Source organism: Globicephala melas, chromosome 3, assembly GCF_963455315.2.
Source record: "Globicephala melas chromosome 3, mGloMel1.2, whole genome shotgun sequence".
Classification (NCBI taxonomy): Eukaryota; Metazoa; Chordata; class Mammalia; order Artiodactyla; family Delphinidae; genus Globicephala; species Globicephala melas.
In genome coordinates, this window is record NC_083316.1 from 114,975,082 (window position 1) to 114,994,242 (window position 19,161).

Sequence of the window (19,161 nt, forward strand, 5' to 3'; positions counted from 1 at the left end):
GGATACAAGAATGTTTAGGGGGTGCTTTCCCTACTCCACCCACCACTCGGGCAGCTCTTCGGCACATCCTACCCCCAGTCACCTCCTCACTGCCTTAAAACTTGGCTCAGAGAAAAATAGGAAGATAACCAAATACCTATCAATTCAGAACCAGTTAAATAAACTATGTATGTAGGAATATGCATTCATACAAGTCCATGTTATGCAGCTGATAAAAAGGACGATGTATTCTGAGCTCTACTCATGGATGTTGAAAAGTGTCTGTGACTTACACTTTGATAAGCAGTCTCTGACCTCACATATATAAAATTATACATACCCATAGTTTCTCATGTGCACAGATGTACAGGGAGTAGTTTGGAAGTTTGAGAATGGGATTTTAAAGATTTTAATTTTCTTCTTTATAACTATCTGTACTGTCCAAATTCTCTACAAAAACCATATGCTGTAACTGCTAACTTTTTTGAGTTCTATTTATCAGGCACAATGCTTTCACATGGATTATCTCATTCCTTGTGAGGTAGGTGTTTCACCTTTTCATGTTACAGATGTAGATAGTGAGCCCCAAAGAGGTTAAGGCCAAGGTCACATAGCTAGTGAAGAATTAAATGAATTATGAATGTATTTGCACACAGTAGGGGCACAGTAGTACTTGGCACACAGTAGGGGCTCAGTAAATGAGGGTTATTATTACAATTATTGTACAGTACTCATCACACTGCACTGTTCTTATTGACTGCCTTGTCAGTTCCCCTGCTCTGATATGTAAAAGGCTTGAAAATAGGATCTGCAAATAGCATTACCTTGGAATCTCCCACACCCAGCACAGTGTCTTGGAGAGCCAGCACTCATCAGATGCTTTTGGAAAGAGTGAGTGAATGAATTAACAGACAAATTTCCACAGCTCTATAAATATATTTTCCCAATACTTTGCATGGGTAGCTGTTTCCTTATCCCAACTGGATTGCACATGAGTTCAAGAACCAGTCTCTCCTTTCCTCCGGCCCCCATTATGGTATGGAGCAGACCGATAACACAAGCAGGTGCTCAAACGCTGTGGTTGACTATGGACCCTCCCCCTTCAGCTGCTGTGGCAGATCCCACGCAGCATGCCCAAAATGGCTGGAGCTGGAACAGGTACCCAGTCCACAGCCTCACATAAGTTATTTTTCTTCCAACTCCATGTCAAGTACACAGAGAGGCTGAGAGACTTGCCTGGGGGGTCACATAGCATCTGGTGGCAGGGTTGCTGTGTCTCCTAGATCACCTGGCCTGTGCTCTTGTGTCTGTAACACCCCTAGTTCTATATAAATTCACAGTATGAGACAACGGGAAAAGAGAAAAGTTTTAAGTTAAAATGTTTAATCATGATCCAAGAGGCTAAGGGGACTTTGGGACAGTAGCAGGAAGAAAGCAAGGCCCATATGCTCTAGCTCGTGATGCTCAAATGTTCTGTAGGATCCCTGGGAAGGCAGTAGGTTCCCATTCCCCATTCAGAGGAGGAGACAAGGGGCCAAGAGTCTTGCTCCAGCTTTCCTCACCATGAGGAATGTCTTTCTAGGTTGCTTCAGAACACCCAGCCCTGCCTACCTGGAGAATGCAAGAGAGCGTGACTGATTTGTTAGAGCCTGGGTGATGCTGGTGGGCAGAAGAAAGGGGTAGGGAGAGAGCCTGGTAGAGCTGGACATCACCAGAAGATATGGCTAAAGTCCTAAGGAGGGGCAGCCTGAGTCAGAAGTGAAGGGAATGACCCTGGCGGTCCAGTGGTTAGGACTCCGAGCTTTCACTGCCAAGGGACCAGTTCAATCCCTGGTCGGGGAACTAAGATCCCAAAAGCCAAGAGGCACGGCCAAAAACAACAACAACAACAACAACACAAAACAAAAAAAGAAGTGAAGGGAATGAGAACTAGGCTAGTCAGCTTCTACTGTGGCCTAATCTGGAGTCAACTGGAGGTGTGGGGTAACGTCAGGGTTGCCATGTTGTATACCAAACCTCCTTCCTGATGCTGTCCTTTCCTCAACCCTTGCAGGCTGCAGGTCAGCTGGGTGTGGTAAAGGAGAAGAGGGCCCCCAGGGAAGTCCAGCTACCAGAGGCTCAGGAGCAGAATCAAGGTAAGTGTACAGGAGAAAAGAGAGGGCACCCAGGGCTGTGGCCTCAGAGCAGGGTTTTTGTTCTGTGGAAAAAATAAAATGGAGTCAGCTCCACCCTTTTCACCACCTTAGCCTCAGTCAAGGCCTGTCCTCCTCCCCTGAGGTGTCTGCTAGAGGTCTAAAATATTCATGACCACAAGGAGTTCACCGCCCCCATCCAATCTCTTGCCTGCCTTGTCTGGGTTTCCCCCAGCGGTCCAGTAAAGGTAGGAGAGGTGTAACAGAGGAGGCCCTACCTGGCGTTCCATCATGGAAAAGGTAGAGGCTGTCCAGTCCTGGGAGAAGAGTTGGCTGTGAAAACGCATCTTAGCTGCAATGGCCTCCACTGAGGAGAGGAGAGAAGGAAGACTGAAAGCACGCAGATGTTAGAGATCTCTCAGGCTCCCAAAGAAGGAAAGGGAATGTCTCAGGGACCCTGGGATATGCAAGGGTGGGTGAGTGGCAGCTGGGAATGGGATATTATCTCATTCTGCTTGCTATTCCTTGAGCTGAAGAGTGTCCCTAGGGCCCAGGCAAGTGAAGAGGCAGCATGGCCGGGGATGGGGGTGGGTCACTAATAGAATGGGAGAAGGCAGAAAGGCTCAGGTTGGGGAGATGTAAGCCTATGCTGAGGAGGGGGCTGCTCCGTCTGCAGGAGATGGATGGAACCAGTGGACCACAGAGCAGACCCTTTCCCTCTCCCTGGGTCAAGCTGAGCCAGCCACGGGGGCTGGGAGCAGGTGGAGAGCACTCACTGAGGCAGGGGTTTCGGGAGAAGGACTCTTCCAGCTGCTCACACTCCTCCTGCAGATTGCCACTGCCTCGGCAGGTGCAGCTTAAGGCAACACTGGCATTGACGTTGCTGACAAAGTTGGGAGTCATGGCAGTCCCTATGGGGTGAAAAGAGGATTGTCAGTGCCTAAGCCAACCCTACCTTCAGCTCCCATCCTCTCCCACCTGTCTCAGGACCACTCCATGGGGGTTCAGTCTCCAGAGCATTTTCACCCCCCCCCCAGGCTGGCCAACCTGTAGGCTTCCTAAACATGCCCCCCAGCCTCACCAATCAGCCCCATGTATGCTCGCAGACATTTGGACTGCTCTGTTGCACAGGTCCCTAGGATGTCCATGGGATGGCAGTGGGTCTGAAAATCCGCCAGGCGCGATCTGAAGAAGGGAAATTTTAAGAGTCCCTGTTGATGGTGTGGCCTGCAGCCTTCACCTTGCCACAGTGTCACCTTGCTGCCCCTTTAGTTGAGATGCCCATCTTCATGCCAAATCCGCCTCTGCCTGTTTCAGAGCCTGGCCCATGGCGTCCTCCTCAGTGAAGCCTGCTCCTGTCACAATTAAATGCACCATCACCCCAGCCTCCACAGCATATCACTCTAAATTTGGGCTCCACAATCCCTAATTATGAGATCTCAGGCAGTTTCTTCAGTTTCAATTTCCTTGACAGTAAATAGAGATGAAAATAACACTACCTTGAGGATTTTTGTGAGGATGAAGTAAGAGAATACATGTATAGCATTTAACACAGTGCCTGGTATACAGTGAGTGTTCAGTAAATGTTAGATATTATTATTTTTAACACTCATCCTACAATAGGTAAAGCTGGTTATCTTCAGGGGATGGAACGATGAGTATATTTTTGTGTGTATATTTGTGCACTTTTCCTTATATTTTGCTTTGTGTTAGATTGGTGGTTTACTTATCTGTCATCCCCACGCAGTTGCAAACTCCTTGAAGGAAGGGAGAGTATCTTAGTCATCTAGCCCAGCACTTGTTATGTAACAGTAATAGTAATATTGGGTTGGCCAAAAAGTTCGTTCGGGTTTTTCCATTAAAAACCCAAACGAACTTTTTGGCCAACCCATAGCTCCCAGCATAATAACAGGCAGCATAACAGAGCCTCTAGGAGCACAGGCTCTAGGCCAGACTACCTATGAAGGAAATCCAAACCTCATTAACAAACCTGACTTACTACCTAGGTGAATTTGAGCAAGTTATTTAAACTTTCTCTGCTGTGGTTTCTTCATTTGTAAACTGAGGATGATAAAAAAAAATAGTAATAATAGCAACTATCTTATAGGGTTCTTGTGAAGCTTAGATAAATTAATAGATGTTAAGTACTTAAAATAGTACTTAGCCCATAGTAAGTAACTAACACTTACTCAGTAAGTGTTAGTATTATGATTTTTGAGAGCTCCATGTAATATCTTACAGAAGAGGAAGTGGGACTCAGAGAGGTAAAGTAACTTGCCCAAGGTTATACAGAGAAGTAAGTGGTAGAACCAGGTTGCAAAACAAGGTTGGTGTCTGATTTTGTTTACCTGGAGAGAAAAAAGACTGGAAGGAAATGCTCCCCAAATTATGGTAGATTACCTCCAGGTGACAGGTTTTGAGTGATATTTTAACACAGTTTTATATTTCCTATAGTTTTTACACTCTCTCTCTATAATTTTATTTTATTTTATTTTTTTATAAAAGAGTTTCAGAAAGTATCCAGGGTAGCTACTTGGTAAAGTCGGTTCATGGTGCCTTGCGGAGGGGTGGGGGGGGGAGGGTGGTTCAGACCCAGCCCTGCCCAGGAAGGAGGCGCCGAAGGAGTGGTGTCCACCCCGTCTGCCCGCACCCAGCACCCGGCACCTGCACAGCGGGTCGGACAGGCATATGTGCCACAGCTCCAGGCAGTTGGGGGCCTCCGATGGCAGTGAGCAGCTGGGGGCGATGGTGTTGCGCCGGCGCTGCCCGCAACCCTGGTCGGTGGGCGCGCACGGGCACAGCAGCAGGCCCTGAGCGTGGGGCTCCGACGCCTTCTCGAAAAAGGAGCGCAGCTGCCTTTGGCAAGTGTGGCGCTGGCAGCGGGACCCGGAGCACGCCTCCCCGTACGCCTTGCGCAGCCGGTCACACTTGTCATTAAGAGTGCACAGCATGGCGAACTTGAGGCAGAGGTCCGAGTCTGGGGGGAGAGGGGCACCAAGTCAGCAGTCCTCTCTGCAGACGTGCAGCCCAGCCTCCCCAGGAATCCCGGCAACCCTCTGATTTCACAAGGACGGTAGTGTGAAGGCACTCCTGTCAGGGAGGACTGCACCGAATAAGGCCTTTCCCTCTACCCACAAACCGTATCAGGTATTCGTGAGCCTCTCCCATCCTGCTCCTCAGCTTGCCTAGGTTTAAAAAAAAAAAAAAAAAAAAAGCCATATACATCTAACCAAACCCTTTCCTCAATCCTATGCAATGAGTGAGATCCCATGGTGGAAATTGTAACCAAGAGGCCCTACAACATTCTAAAGTACTTTCTGGCAAATTCCCTGGCAGTCCAGTGGTTAGGGCTCCCCATTTTCACTTCTGAGGGGTTGCATCCCTGGTAGGGGAACTAGGATCCTGCAATCCTCCTGGCACAGAAAAGTACTTTCTGGATTGTCCACAGCAGATGCAACCAAATTCTATTTAGGATTTTGGTTCTGCATCTGTCTATTCTGCCCATCTTTCATTGACTGATGCATGCATAAAACCCCCCATACTCTGAATCTTGGGAAATTATGGTGATAGTTCTATTAACAGAATATTCCAGCAGTCAGAACAATGGAATAACTGGAATAGGTTATTCCCAGATTCCCTGTAACCTAGAGTTTGTAATACATAAATCTCTATGCTTTTCTCTCAAAATTCTAATACACAGTACTGACTGTACAACAAAGCTCACATCTTTCTCAAAAAGAGAGTGCATGTGTGTGTTCCTTTCCAATTAATACAACAGCCTCACTTTCCTGAAAAACATGCATCATATTAGTCCTTGCCAGACAGATGGCTCCCCACCCTGAGTCACCCCTGAGGAGTCACGCTCTCTCTCACCATTTTCCCTGCCCAACACCTCGCCCATCCCATTAGAATGGTTGAAAACAAGCAATTTCCTAGTCTTCAGGGACAAAAAGCTACTTTCCTGGCTGCCTCGAATTAGGGTAAATACTCCATTTCAGCACTTTTTTTTTCTGGGACTGCTGCCACTCCCACCAAAGCCTTTGTAGAGATCCACCTTTTGGAACCAGGGAGCTCTAATGGGCTCTCTTGGAATATCTCCCTAATAACTATTGCTCTGTGTTAACTCGTGAGACTAGATCATGCGGCATAGCTCAGACTCTCACCCTGAGAGTGCTTCTTTAGTTACCTGGCAGGCCACAACTCTCTCCCTTCATTCTCCCAGCTTGTGTTCCCCACTAGCCACCCTTCCCTCAGGGTCCAGGCCCTCCCACACCCCAGCCCCAGCTTGCCTTCCACACCTGGTTTGAGCATGTTCAGTTTGCTGAAATTCATTTTCCAGGGTTTTCTGGTCACTGTATCTTCATAGGGAGAGACATCCAGCTCATAGTCACCTAGAGACAAGGTGGGGAGCACCAGAATCCTGAGGATGGGGCTGGGGGTGGGAGCAGGAGGGGTTGAAGCTGCTGGAGAAAAAGAAGCAGCACAGTCTCTACCTAAATAGCTGCATGCTGGGCAGAGGAGAGAAAAAGAACAGGGCCATAAAGGTATAGGCTAGGCTTGACAAATAAGCTGGGTTTAATGATAAGAATAATAAAGCTACTGTTTGTTGAGCACACTGTTTACTGGGCACTATGGTGCAAGTGGAAAAAAAAATATATATATACATACAATTTCACTTAGTCTTCATAGAAGTCTTTGGGTAGGTAAAAGGAAACTGAGGATAAGAGAGGTTAATTCACTTGCTCAAGTTCACATAAGCTAGTAAATGGAGCCGGGATTTGAAACCTGGATTACCTGATTTCAGAGTCTCTGCTCCTAACTACTACAAGTATCACCTGTGGGCACATAAGCAGGCAAGGGGACTCTGTCTTGTTTTCTCTTGCTATTGGAGAAGGGGCAGTAGTGGACTCTGTTCCAGGCCTGACCACTTGGCTATGGAGATGCATTGCACGCTGAGGTGATGCAAATGAGACTAGATCTGGAACTGAACCTGACTGAGAAAAGCAGAGAAGGGAGAGAAATTATCTGAAAGGAAACACATCTCTTTCAAACACCCCATGGGGCTGTGGGCTCCTTAAGACCTTATAAAATCACTAGGTCTTATAAAATCACTGCATACACAACATTGTTAACCAACCTGTACTTCAGTTAAAAAAACAATATCACTGCATAGCTCATACACATGGTAGGTGCTCAATAAATGTTGAAGACAGAGATGAGCTTTCAGGGATGTCACCCAATAGGCTTTGTGAATATGTCTTTAGGCGGGAAGGGATATAGATGATATCAAGCCAACAGGAAAGGATGGTTTGGATGCTTGGGAAGACCTGGGAGCTCCCAAGGGAAAAGAGGTGGAGACAAGAGCATTCAGGGAGAAGTCTCAGTGGAAGTTCTAAAAGAGAAGTGATTAGGATGAGGAGTGGAAATCAGGGAACAAAGAGAATTTGTTTCCAATTGCTTACTGTCGGAGGATTATACAACCTCACCTGTTGCCTTGTGACTTTTAGGCCACCTATGAGAGGACTGTACTTTCCCACGCTACTGTAAGGCTTGGCCATGTGACTTGCTTTGGCCTGTGGACTGTGAGCTAAAGAGGCATAATCACCTCTAAGTTTCAAGAACTATCATGTGGTCCTGCTTGGCTCTTTTCCATCTACCATCCTGGATCCTCAAATGAAGAAGGCAAGTGGAGCAAAGACAAAGCCAACTCATGGGACTTCCCTGGTGGCGCAGTGGTTAAGAATCCTCCTGCCAATGCAGGGGACACGGGTTCGATCCCTGGTCCGGGAAGGTCCCACGTGCCGTGGAGCAACTAAGCCCGTGCGCCACAACTACTGAGCCTGCGCTCTAGAGCCCGCGAGCCACAACCACCGAAGCCCGCATGCCTAGAGCCCGTGCTCCACAACAAGAGAAGCCAGCGCAATGAGAAGGCCACGCACTGCAACGAAGACCCAATGCAGTCAAAAATAGATAAATAAATAACAAAATTGTCCTCCAAAGCCAACTCATGGAAGCCCACAGCAAATGTGTAACATGAACAAAAGATATATTTTTGTTGGTGAAAGCCAGAGATTTGGGGTTGGCTGCATAATTTAGCAAATTCTTATTAAAAATGTAATTGGTCATGTAATGGAATCTAAAAAAATAAAATGGTTCTGATGCACCTAGGAGCAGGACAGGAATAAAGACGCAGACATAGAGAGAGAGGACACGGGGAGGAGGAAGGGTAATCTGTGATGCAGTGAGAGAGTAGCATTGACATATATACATTACCAAATGTAAAACAGATAGCTAGTGGGAAGCAGCTGCATAGCACAGGGAGATCAGCTCGGTGCTTTGTGACCACCTAGAGGGTTGGGACAGGGAGGGTAGGAGGGAGATGCAACAGGGAGGGGATATGGGGATATATGTATACATATAGATGATTCACTTTGTTATACAGCAGAAACTAACATAACATTGTAAAGCAATTATACTCCAATAAAGATGTTAAAAAATGTGATTGGTATCTAGAAATGGAGTGCTGAAGTAACAAAAAAGGATCTAAAATAAATGGTATTGGCTTTGGGACTAGGTAGTGGGTGGTGAATAAGCTGTTACTGGGGGCTGGGAAGATGGCAGCCCTCATTATGCAGTGGCAAAGCATTTGGTAAAATTGTTGCCTGCAATAACTTGGAAGGAAGATGATGTACTGAGTGAGCTTGTGCTTTAAGGGGAAGAAGCTGAGAAGCTGAAGATTACTAATATGTCTTGATTGCTGATAGCCACACTTGGCATGGTACTACGAGAAAGATATACGCTCAGAGAACTGACCAGTTTACACACAGAGAGGAAACAGAAAAGAAAGAATACAGAAATTCTAGGACCTGCAAAATTAAGAAATGCTACTCCTCATATTCAAATAGTAAAAGGTAAAATTGAAAAATGCATTGAGTAATAAGGTCAATTACAACTCAGCCTTGGGCCAGAGACCAATTCAAGTTTGTGGCTATCATGCCCTTTGTGGAGATCTCTCACTGATTAAGACAGTATCCGATAAATCCTGCCTGTTGGACAAATGTTCTCAGGGAAAAAAGACTAAGATAGTGGCTCTCCCACAGAAGCTTGATAAGGGCAAGGTACCTCTAATTAGGTCTCAAAAGAGATGTATGTCTTGAAAGGGATTATAGGAAAGGCTACTGGCACATGAGGTGACAGAAATCAGACATAAAACGCAATTATGTTTTGAGAGAGTTGTACTGCTAAGAGCCACCAGCCTGGATTAAAAGAGACTCTAACTATTTGAGACTTAAGATGCTCCAACATTCCTCAGGTAGGAAGCAAGTGGAGAATGCTACTCAATCCCTAAGGAGGTCATAGTCTCCAATGCCCTTTCCAGATGTAGCCCAAGAAAATAATGGGAAACGAAGGACCTCCCAGGGGACTGGGAAACTCCTGGGCTTTTGCTCCCCAATGAGCAAAAGCAGGGCCTTATTAAAGAGCAATCCCTACTCCCAGGGAAGACAGCCCTTGCAACAATTGTGTGGCAGGACTTCAGAACTGCTATGAATCAATGTCTGCTGTGTGCTTCCCATTACTCCTCTTTCTACCTGAGAGTTTGTTGTGCTTCTCCTGTCCCCATTCCATTACTATATATTGAGTATAGATGGGAAGAGGATGACTTTTTTAAAAATTTATTTATCTGTATTTTTGGCTGTGTTGGGTCTTCATTGCTGTGTGCGGGCTTTCTCTAGTTGCAGCGAGCGGGGGCTACTAATTATTGCGGTGCACGAGCTTCTCATTGTCGTGGCTTCTCGTTGCAGAGCATGGGCTCTAGGCGCACGGGCTTCAGTAGTGTGGCACGCGGGCTCTAGAGTGCAGGTTCAGTAGTTGTGGCGCCTGGGCTTAGTTGCTCTGTGGCATGTGGGATCTTCCCAGACCAGGGCTCAAACCCCTGTCCCCTGCATTGGCAGGTGGATTCTTAACCACTGCGCCACCAGGGAAGCCCAGCAGATGACTTGTTAGCGCATAGGTTTCTAGATTAACAGAAACCACATCCAGACCTGATATAGAAATTATCACAAGATCCTAGACTTGGAGCCTGATGTCCTGCTTAGATAGAATTCTTAGGCACCTTCCTTAGAAAGTGAGTAGGTATATTTTGCTTGTGAAAGGGAGGGAAATGAATGTTTTGACCAACTGGTGGACTATGGTAGATTGCATTATTGTTTACAATTATTTTTGTCCTCCCTGTAAGACTATACATACTCAGTTATTGCCATGTGATTTTCAGTGTCCCCTGTGGGAGGAGTATACTTCCCCTTCCCACTGATGTCAGGTATGACCACGTGATTTGCTTTGTCAATGGAATGTGAGCAGAAGTATTTTATGTAACATCTGAGCAGAAGCTTTTAAAGGCATCAAATGGTTCTGCCATTGTTCATTTCCCTCTGCCATGAGAAGGGAACATCTCAGGTAGAGGCTGTACTGGATTCCAGAATGAAGAGGACACATGACACAGCCAAGACAGAACATGAGCAAGAACTTAACCTTTGTTTTACAAGACCCTGTTGTGTTACTGCAGCACAGTCTAGTAAAAGCTGACTGATACGGAAGGGGATCTCCAGAGTCAGAGGAAGCTCCTCTCTTTGGCTCTTCCAGTGCCTTCCGTCTTTTATCATCTCTTGTCTGGTTAATGAATATCCTCTCTGTTAAAGGCTGGACCAGGACACTGCCTCCCAGTCTCTCTGAACCTATGGATTATGTTGTATTTGCAGCCTGTTTATGAGTTAGGACCATTTCCCTCCATTTCCTCTCCATATCTGTCTGTTCCAGGAGCTCCCCATGTTGGGCCTTAGCCTGGTTCAGAGACCTTCCAAGAGGCAGCTACATGTTTCCAGATTAAAAAAAAAGGGGAAAGTAGTGAGAAGGGAGGGCAGTACTGTGGGGCCAAAAAGCATACTGCCAATTCCTCCTTCCATTTCTTACTGACGTCAAATGCAGAGCTTCATTATCATCCCTGTCAGAATCTACCATGCGGCCCATATCCGGCAGGATTAAAAAACAACTCCCAAGAGCCATCTTCCCTAGCTTAGCCCGCTCTAGGATGGGGGCCTCACCAAGGCTACGGGCAGGGTGAACGGTCCAGTAGATGTCCAGGCAGGTAGCTTGGTTCTTCATGCGCCGATGGCATGTGCAGCTCATCAGAGAACTATTCCTGAGTTGCTGTGCTGCCTCCATGCAGTCCTCAGGGACTGAAGGCTCCTCTGCAGGTGATGAGGTGCTTATACTAGAGGCACAGGAATTCAAGTAGTGGTAGGTAGCATTGCAAGTGGGATCGGCCTGGCACTTCCTCCTGGCCTGGATACAGCTGTTCATGAGCCGGCCTTCTGTGGGGAGGTGGTCCCCTATGGAGGGAGAGAGATCATATAAGGTCAGAGTAGCTGTCTAGGAGAACCTAGTCATAAGGTAGGGTGGGGGGATTCTGGATGAAATCTTTAGCAGGAAAGTCTTGGGGCGGCACAAAAGCCTTTAGCGGGGAGAAAGAAGTCCAGTAGGAGTAGAGAGTCTGCAGCTGTCACAATATGGACAGAAGAGATCAGGCTCAAGAAGAGAGGGGGGTTTGATGAAGACAAGCTGCTCAGCCTCCTGGGAGGGGGAGGGGGACATTATTTGAAGCTGAGCCTGATGGCCCAGCCAGGCACTGGGAAGAGGGCCCTGAGCAGAGCTATGCCATGGACAGGGATAGCATCATAACCAGAGAGCTGAGAATGTGCATGGGAGTGCTAAATGACAGTTAGCAGTAACTCTGAGTCTTCCATTAAAAGTCACTTAAGGGGGGCTTCCCTGGTGGCACAATGGTTGGGAGTCCGCCTGCCGATTCAGGGGACACGGGGTCATGCCCCGGTCCGGGAAGATCCTGCATGCTGTGGAGCGGCAGGGCTCGTGAGCCATGGCCGCTGAGCCTGCGCGTCCGGAGCCTATGCTCCGCGATGGGAGAGGCCACAACAGTGAGAGGCCCGCATACCGCAAAAAAAAAAAAAAAAAAAAAAAGTCACTTAAGGGGAATTCTCTGGCGGTCCAGTGGTTAGGACTCGGCACTTTCACTTAAGGGGAATTCTCTGGCGGTCCAGTGGTTAGGACTCGGCACTTTCACTGCCGGGGCCCAGGTTTGATCCGTGGTCAGGGAATGAAAATCCTACAAGCTGCGCAGTACGGCAAAAAAAAAAAAAGTCACTTAAAAATACCTTACAGTGGGAACTGGTTGGGGTTGGGGTGGGGGGCTTTTACAGATTCTGTCACTCACTCAGGAATATCAAGGTTGGTTATAGTTCAGCTCTGGAGAAAGGCCCTGCACCCTAGGACTTAGGGTCCTATCAAGTGGTAATAGCACACCATCACCCCCCAGTTTTTCAAGGCAGAACATCTAGGAGTCATTCTGAATTCTTCTCTTTCCTTCACATTCTATGTTCAATCCAGTAAGTCCTGTCAACTCCACTACATATCTGGAATCTGTCCACTTCTTTCCACAGCTATCACCACCTCCTTAGCTCAAGCCACCATCAACTCTTGTCTGAACTAGTTGAGAGTCCTTATTGGTCTCAGTGATTCCACCTTCCAAATTCATTCTACCATACCATTCAGCCATCTTTTTTTGTTTTCCAGCTTTATGGAGATATAATTGACATATAACATTGTTTAAGCTTTAGGTATACAACATGATGATTTATGTATATATTGTAAAATGTTACCATAGTAAGATTAGACGTGTTAACAATAAGATGTGTTAAAATTAACACATCCTTCACTTCACATAATTACCTTTCTTTTTGTTGTTGCATTCATCTTTTTTAAGAATTTTTTTAGGTTGGAAAAAATTTTTATTGGGGTAAAATTCATGCCTGGTGATCATTCTGAAATGTATAGAAATAGCAAATCACTATGTTGTACACCAGGAACATAGTACTGTAGGTCAATTATACTTCAAAAACAAACTCATAGGAAAAGAAATCAGGTTTGCAGTTACCAGAGGCAGAGGGTGGGGAGGGAGAACTGGATGAAGGTAGTCAAAAGGTACAAACTTTATTTTTTTTATTATTTTTTTAAACATCTTTATTGGAGTATAATTGCTTTACAATGGTGTGTTAGTTTTTGCTTTATAATAAAGTGAATCAGTTATACATATACATATGTTCCCATATCTCTTCCCTCTTGAGTCTCCCTCCCTCCCACCCTCCCTATTCCACCCCTCTAGGTGGTCACAAAGCACCGAGCTGATCTCCCTGTGCCATGCGGCTGCTTCCCACTAGCTATCTATTTTACGTTTGGTAGTGTATATATGTTCATGCTACTCTCTCACTTTGTCACAGCTTACCCTTCCCCCTCCCCATATCCTCAAGTCCCTTCTCTAGTAGGTCTGTGTCTTTATTCCCGTCTTACCCCTAGGTTCTTCATGACCTTTCTTTTTTTTTTTTCCTTAGATTCCATATATTTGTGTTAGCGTACGGTATTTGTTTTTCTCTTTCTGACTTACTTCACTCTGTATGACAGACTCTAGGTCCATCCACCTCACAACAAAAAATTCAATTTCGTTTCTTTTTATACAAACTTCATTTTAAAAAGAAAAAGAGAAAGAAAAAAATTCATGCAACATAAAATTAATTATCTTAAAGGGTACAGTTAAGTGGCATTTAGTACATTCACCATGCTATACGACCATCACTTCTAATTCCAATTCATTTTCATCACCCTAATAGGAAGCCCATACCCATTAAACAGTCACTCTCCATCCTCCCTTTCCCCTAGTCTCTGGCAACCACTAGTCTGCTTTCTGTCTCTACACATTTACCTATTCTAGTATTTCATGTAAATAGAGCCATAAAATATATACTCTTTTGTATCTAGCTTCTTTCACCTAACATGCTGTTTTCAAGGTTTATCCACATTGTGGCATATATCAATATTTCATTCTTTCTTATGAATAATATTTCATTGTATGGATATACCATATTTTGTTTACCTAAATGTTAGTTGATGTACATTTGGGTTGTTTCCACCTTTTGGTTATTGTGAACAGTGCTAAGTGAAGAATCATGTACAAGTATTTGCTTGAATACCTGTATTCATTTCTCTTGGGTGTATACGCAGGAGTGGAATTGCTGGGTCATATGTTAATTCTATGTTTAACTTTTTGATGAACCACCAAATTGTTTTCCACAGTGGCTGTCCCATTTTACATTCCTATTAGCAATGCATGAGGGTGGTTCCAATTTCTCTACATACTTGCCAACTCGTGTTTTCTGTTTTTTGCTCTGTTTTTATAGCCATCCTTGTGGGTGTGAGGTAGTATCTCACTGTGGTTTTCACTTGCATTTCTCTAATAACTAATGATATTGAGCATATTTTCATGTGTTTGTTAGCCATTTGTATATCATGTTTGGTAATAAATTAATTAAAGTATAACATATAGAAAAATACATAAATCAAAAATATATAGTTTAATTTCAAATTATATACACCTGTGTAACCAGATCCCCAGGTAAAGAACCAGAACATTACCAGCACCCCAGAAGCCATCTGCCAGTCACCATCTTCCCAACGAAGCAAATATAATACAATATCCTGATTTCTAACATTAGCAATTTGTTTTGCCTGTTTTTCAATCATACAACATGTGCTTTTGGTGTTTTGGCTTCTTTTGCTCAATATTACGTTTCTGAAATTCACCCACACTGATAAGTATAGTCGTAAATAGCTTATTTTCACTGCTGTATAACAATCCATTGTGTGAATATAACATAATTCTAATACTGACTAGCATTATATGGGATCATCTCTTAAAAACTGTAAATCAGATGATCTCATTTCTCTGCTTAAATCCCTCCAACAGCTTCCATTGAACTTAGGTTAAGGTCTAGTTTATGTGCCTTGGTTTACAAAACCTTGTAAAGACCTGGTCCCTGACCACCTCTCTAATCTTACCTCCTGCTCTCTCTTCCTCTCCCACTTCCCTCCATCTGCACTGGCCTTCTTTCTGTTTTGAATGCTCTTCCACCTGATCTTCACATGGCGTGTCATCTCACAAAGGCCATCCCCAACCAACCAATGTAAAATAGCCCCCCAGCTACTCTAACACACTGTTGTTCCAATTCTCTGCATAGCACTTATCACCACTTGATTTTTTTTTTTTTTTTTTTTGGCGGTACGCGGGCCCCTCACAGCTGTGGCCGCTCCCGTTGTGGAGCACAGGCTCCCTACGCGCAGGCCCAGCGGCCATGGCTCACGGGCCCAGCCGCTCCGCGGCAGGCAGGATCCTCCCGGACCGGGGCACGAACTCGCGTCCCCTGCATCAGCAGGCGGACTCTCAACCACTGCACCACCAGGGAAACCCAACCACTTGATATTTTTTTACTTCATTTTTTATTATCTCCCCAGCTAGACTTCCATGTCTATCTTATCACTACTCTGTTGCCAGTGCCTAGAACAGGGCTTGTTCTTTGTAAGTGCCTACTAATATTTTAAAAATGACCACATAACAGAGACATTTTATGAGCCACCCTGATAACTTCTCTGGGCCCCTTCTCTCTACTTATAATCAAAGAGTCCCAAAATTAGGAGGGGCCTCTGAGTTTAGGTAGTCCAACCTTATCTTCCAATCACATAATAATCAATTAGATTACTTATTAAAATGCAGATTTCTGAGCCCTAGCACTAACTACCAAATCAGAACCTCTGGTGATAAAGCCTGGGAATCTGAATTTTAGTAAGTTTACTGGAGAGAATGATGTAACCTAAAGTTTGAGAATTGGTGCCATATCCAATGTGTAAAAAAAGACAGGATCAGTAGTACTGATTTCTCCTTTTGCTTCAGGTTCCAATACGCCTCAGCATGGCATTATTACTCTTTTAATTTAAAATTTTGGTATTTTGTTCATAATGGATTTTTGGTATTAATTTTGATTTTTAAAAAGGGGGTTGGATTAAACCAGAGTTTCTCAATGCACGGGATGGGGAAGAGAGAGGATGGGCCCATTTGGGGGGTGTATCAGAATTTCCAAAGGGAATGTGTGGTTCAAAAAAGCATATTTACAGACCTACTAGAGAACGGACTTGAGGATATGGGGAGGGGGAAGGGTAAGCTGGGACAAAGTGAGAGAGTGGCATGGACATATATACACTACCAAACGTAAAACAGATAGCTAGCGGGAAGCAGCCGCATAGCACAGGGAGATCAGCTTGGTGCTTTGTGCCCACCTAGACGGGTGGGATAGGGAGGGTGGGAGGGAGGGAGACGCAAGAGGGAAGAGATATGGGGACATATGTATATGTATAACTGATTCACTATGTTATAAAGCAGAAACTAACACACCATTGTAAAGCAATTATACTCCAATAAAGATGTTAAAAAAATCACATAAAAAAGCATATTTGACAATTTCATATGTGGAAGATGAACAAAAAAACTTTTTTTAATGCAACTAGTTTTTTTATTAAACTTTTTATTTTATATTGGAGTATAGTTGATTAACAATGTGTTAGTTTCAGGTGTACAGCAAAGTGATTCAGTTATACATATACATGTATCTATTCCTTTTCAAATTCTTTTCCTATTTAGGCTGTTAAATAATATTGAGCAGAGTTCCCTGTGCTATACAGTAGGTCCTTGTTGGCTATCCATTTTAAATATAGCAGTGTGCACATGTCAATCCCAAACTCCCTAACTATTCCTCCCTCCAACCCTTCCTACCTGCTAACCATAAGGTCGTTCTCTAAGTCTATGAGTCTGTTTCTGTTCTGTAAGTTCATTTGTATCATTAAAAATATTCTGAAATTTCAAAATTTATTTAAGGAAGACATGAGATTTTTATCTTTATCAAAAGGGGACATGGATTTAAACAGTTTGAGAAATGCTGAATGTTTAAGATGTTACTTCTGGTAGGTACCCAGAAAGTGCTTGCTGAAAGAAACGTAGCAGGTCCAAGTCTCATTGCTTTAACTGGACTAAATATTGAGTCGTAACAATTTTCAAAAGTAAACCTCTCTCATTTCTAAGCTGACAGTTCACCAAGTGTGAGTAGTAGTAGATTTAAGGGCACTGCAGCTCAACAAAAGAAGGTGGGGGTCATGTTAAGTTTCATCATTAACAGGTGGTAACTTGTTCCACTAAATTGGTCACAAGGAAGGTATTTAAAGTTTACCCCTGATCCTGACATACAGCCATACTGTTAGGGTTAGTGAAATATCCTGGGCAGTCCAATCAGATCAGTAAAGTCTTGCTGCTCTGATTTACTAATGAAGTCAGTCTGGACAGACCAGTACTTTCCTTCCTTCCTTCCATATCTGTCTCTCAGCCAAGATTGCACTTCTGCAGTCCTACTTTGTGGACTGAGGTCATGTGTAGATACGTGGTCTCTGACTCACGATTCCCTCCAGGCAGGCTCTGGACAGGAGCCCCACAATGAGATTCCATGTACCCATCCCACTCCCAAAGGCCACGTGCATGCTCCTTGGGGGGATGGCGTAGTTCTAAAACCCGGCCTTTAACTATGTATTCCACAAAACACCTATTGTGGATTTATAACAGGGCAAGGCACTGTTGCTGGGCAGCTTGCACGGAAAGGCCATCTTGTCCACTAGTGAGTTTTCCCCTCCAATTTAAATAATAATAAAGTATATCCTGAAGAGAGGGTTTGTTGATGGTGAGCAATACTCTCAATCACACAACCAAATAATGATGTTGGCAAGTATTGGGAAGCAGTTTTCAACCTTAATTTGTGACGTCAGTTGTGTTTGTTTGTTTTTTCCATGAAAGTGCAGAGTGCTAACCACTGGACGGCCAGGGAGTTCCCAATGACAAGTCAGCCCTAACAAAAACTTCTCCAGCTTCACCTGTACCTAGTATCCGCTTCCGCAGTCCTTACATGGGGTGGAAGAGGTGAAGCCCATGTGGAGCAAAAGGCAGTCCTGCTTCTGACTCTCCCCGCCCCCTAGAGATGCTGTAGTGGTAGTGGCCTAGCTGCTGGCTGTTCTGTGACTGTACAGACGCACTTCAAACGGGGGAAGAGGGGGAACGAGGAGCGAAGAGATGCTTGGGTGCCCTGGTCATGGCTGGCACTCAATCTACAAGTTAAGTCACTGGACTAGGTGTGGAACCCAGCCCCTTCCTGACACCCTGGGCTTCCTCCTCCAGTTCCCCAGGCTCGGACAGACGGACGCCCCGCACCAGGCAGCAGTGTGGGGCCTGAGACCTCTCTGGGCACTGGTGCCGGGACCCCACCTACACGGTCACCACCACCACTCACCACCACCCCAGCCCCCGCCCCCTCCCGCCCCAGCCGGAGTGGACTCCGCGGACGCACAGACGACACTCACCCGCTCGGAGCAGCAGCGGCAGCAGCAGCAGGAGTGCAGGCAGCATTGGTCGTGGGCTCGGGGGGCGCGCCATTGGCGGGGTGCGCTAGCCGACTGTCGGCGTCCCAGGGCGCTCTGCCTGCACCAGGCGCGGAGTGCCCTCTCCCCTCGCGCTGGAGCTCTGCGAGCCGGGTTCCTCCGCCGGCGCCTCCCACCACCGCCTCCCGCCCCGCCTAGCGCGCGCGGCGCCAACACGCTCCCACCAGGGTTCCGGGCGCCGCCCTCCAACTCCGAAGTGGACGGACGCACCACGCCGACTCTCCTCCTGGACCGGCAGGGCTGGGGTGAGGGCGAGCGAGGGCACGCGCCCCGGAGCTGCCGGTCTTTGGCTCTGAAGAGTGCTCCACCCCAGCCGGCCCACATGCTGTCGGCCGCCAACTTCGTTTAGAGGAGGACTTCTACCCAAGACAGTGTGGAAACTGTCAATGGAAACTCGCCATCTCTGGGGTCCAGATATTTATTAAGAAAAAAAGCATCCTGTCTCACTTTCCGGAACCCCCTCTACCACCAAGGAACAACCAACCCAAATGACATAACAAAACTTGAACAAACGCACAAGGGCACTTACATTTCAAGTATATTTTTTCTTTTAGAATTTGCACATCTGTGATTTCATTTCGCCTCGTAAATATCTTCAAGGGTGAGATTCGGTTGTTGTTAT

The 19,161-nt window shown here is 45.7% G+C and overlaps 1 protein-coding gene across 2 annotated transcripts; it reads right to left on the reverse strand.

Annotated features, from left to right (window-relative positions):
- Positions 1-1,379: 1,379 nt before the first annotated feature.
- Positions 1,380-18,626, reverse strand: GFRA3 (GDNF family receptor alpha 3). Of its 2 annotated transcripts, XM_030869498.2 has the most exons (8): positions 18,462-18,626; positions 11,210-11,497; positions 6,410-6,502; positions 4,776-5,088; positions 3,193-3,296; positions 2,888-3,022; positions 2,390-2,478; positions 1,380-2,176 (listed from the first exon to the last, which is right to left on the reverse strand). In XM_030869498.2, exons 1-8 carry the CDS (start codon positions 18,532-18,534, stop codon positions 2,087-2,089), a joined length of 1,185 nt encoding a protein of 394 aa, XP_030725358.1. In that variant the 5' UTR covers positions 18,535-18,626; the 3' UTR covers positions 1,380-2,086. The 2 variants fall into 2 exon arrangements, with proteins under 2 accessions (XP_030725358.1, XP_060151451.1); XM_060295468.1 differs by lacking the exon at positions 11,210-11,497.
- Positions 18,627-19,161: the final 535 nt, after the last annotated feature.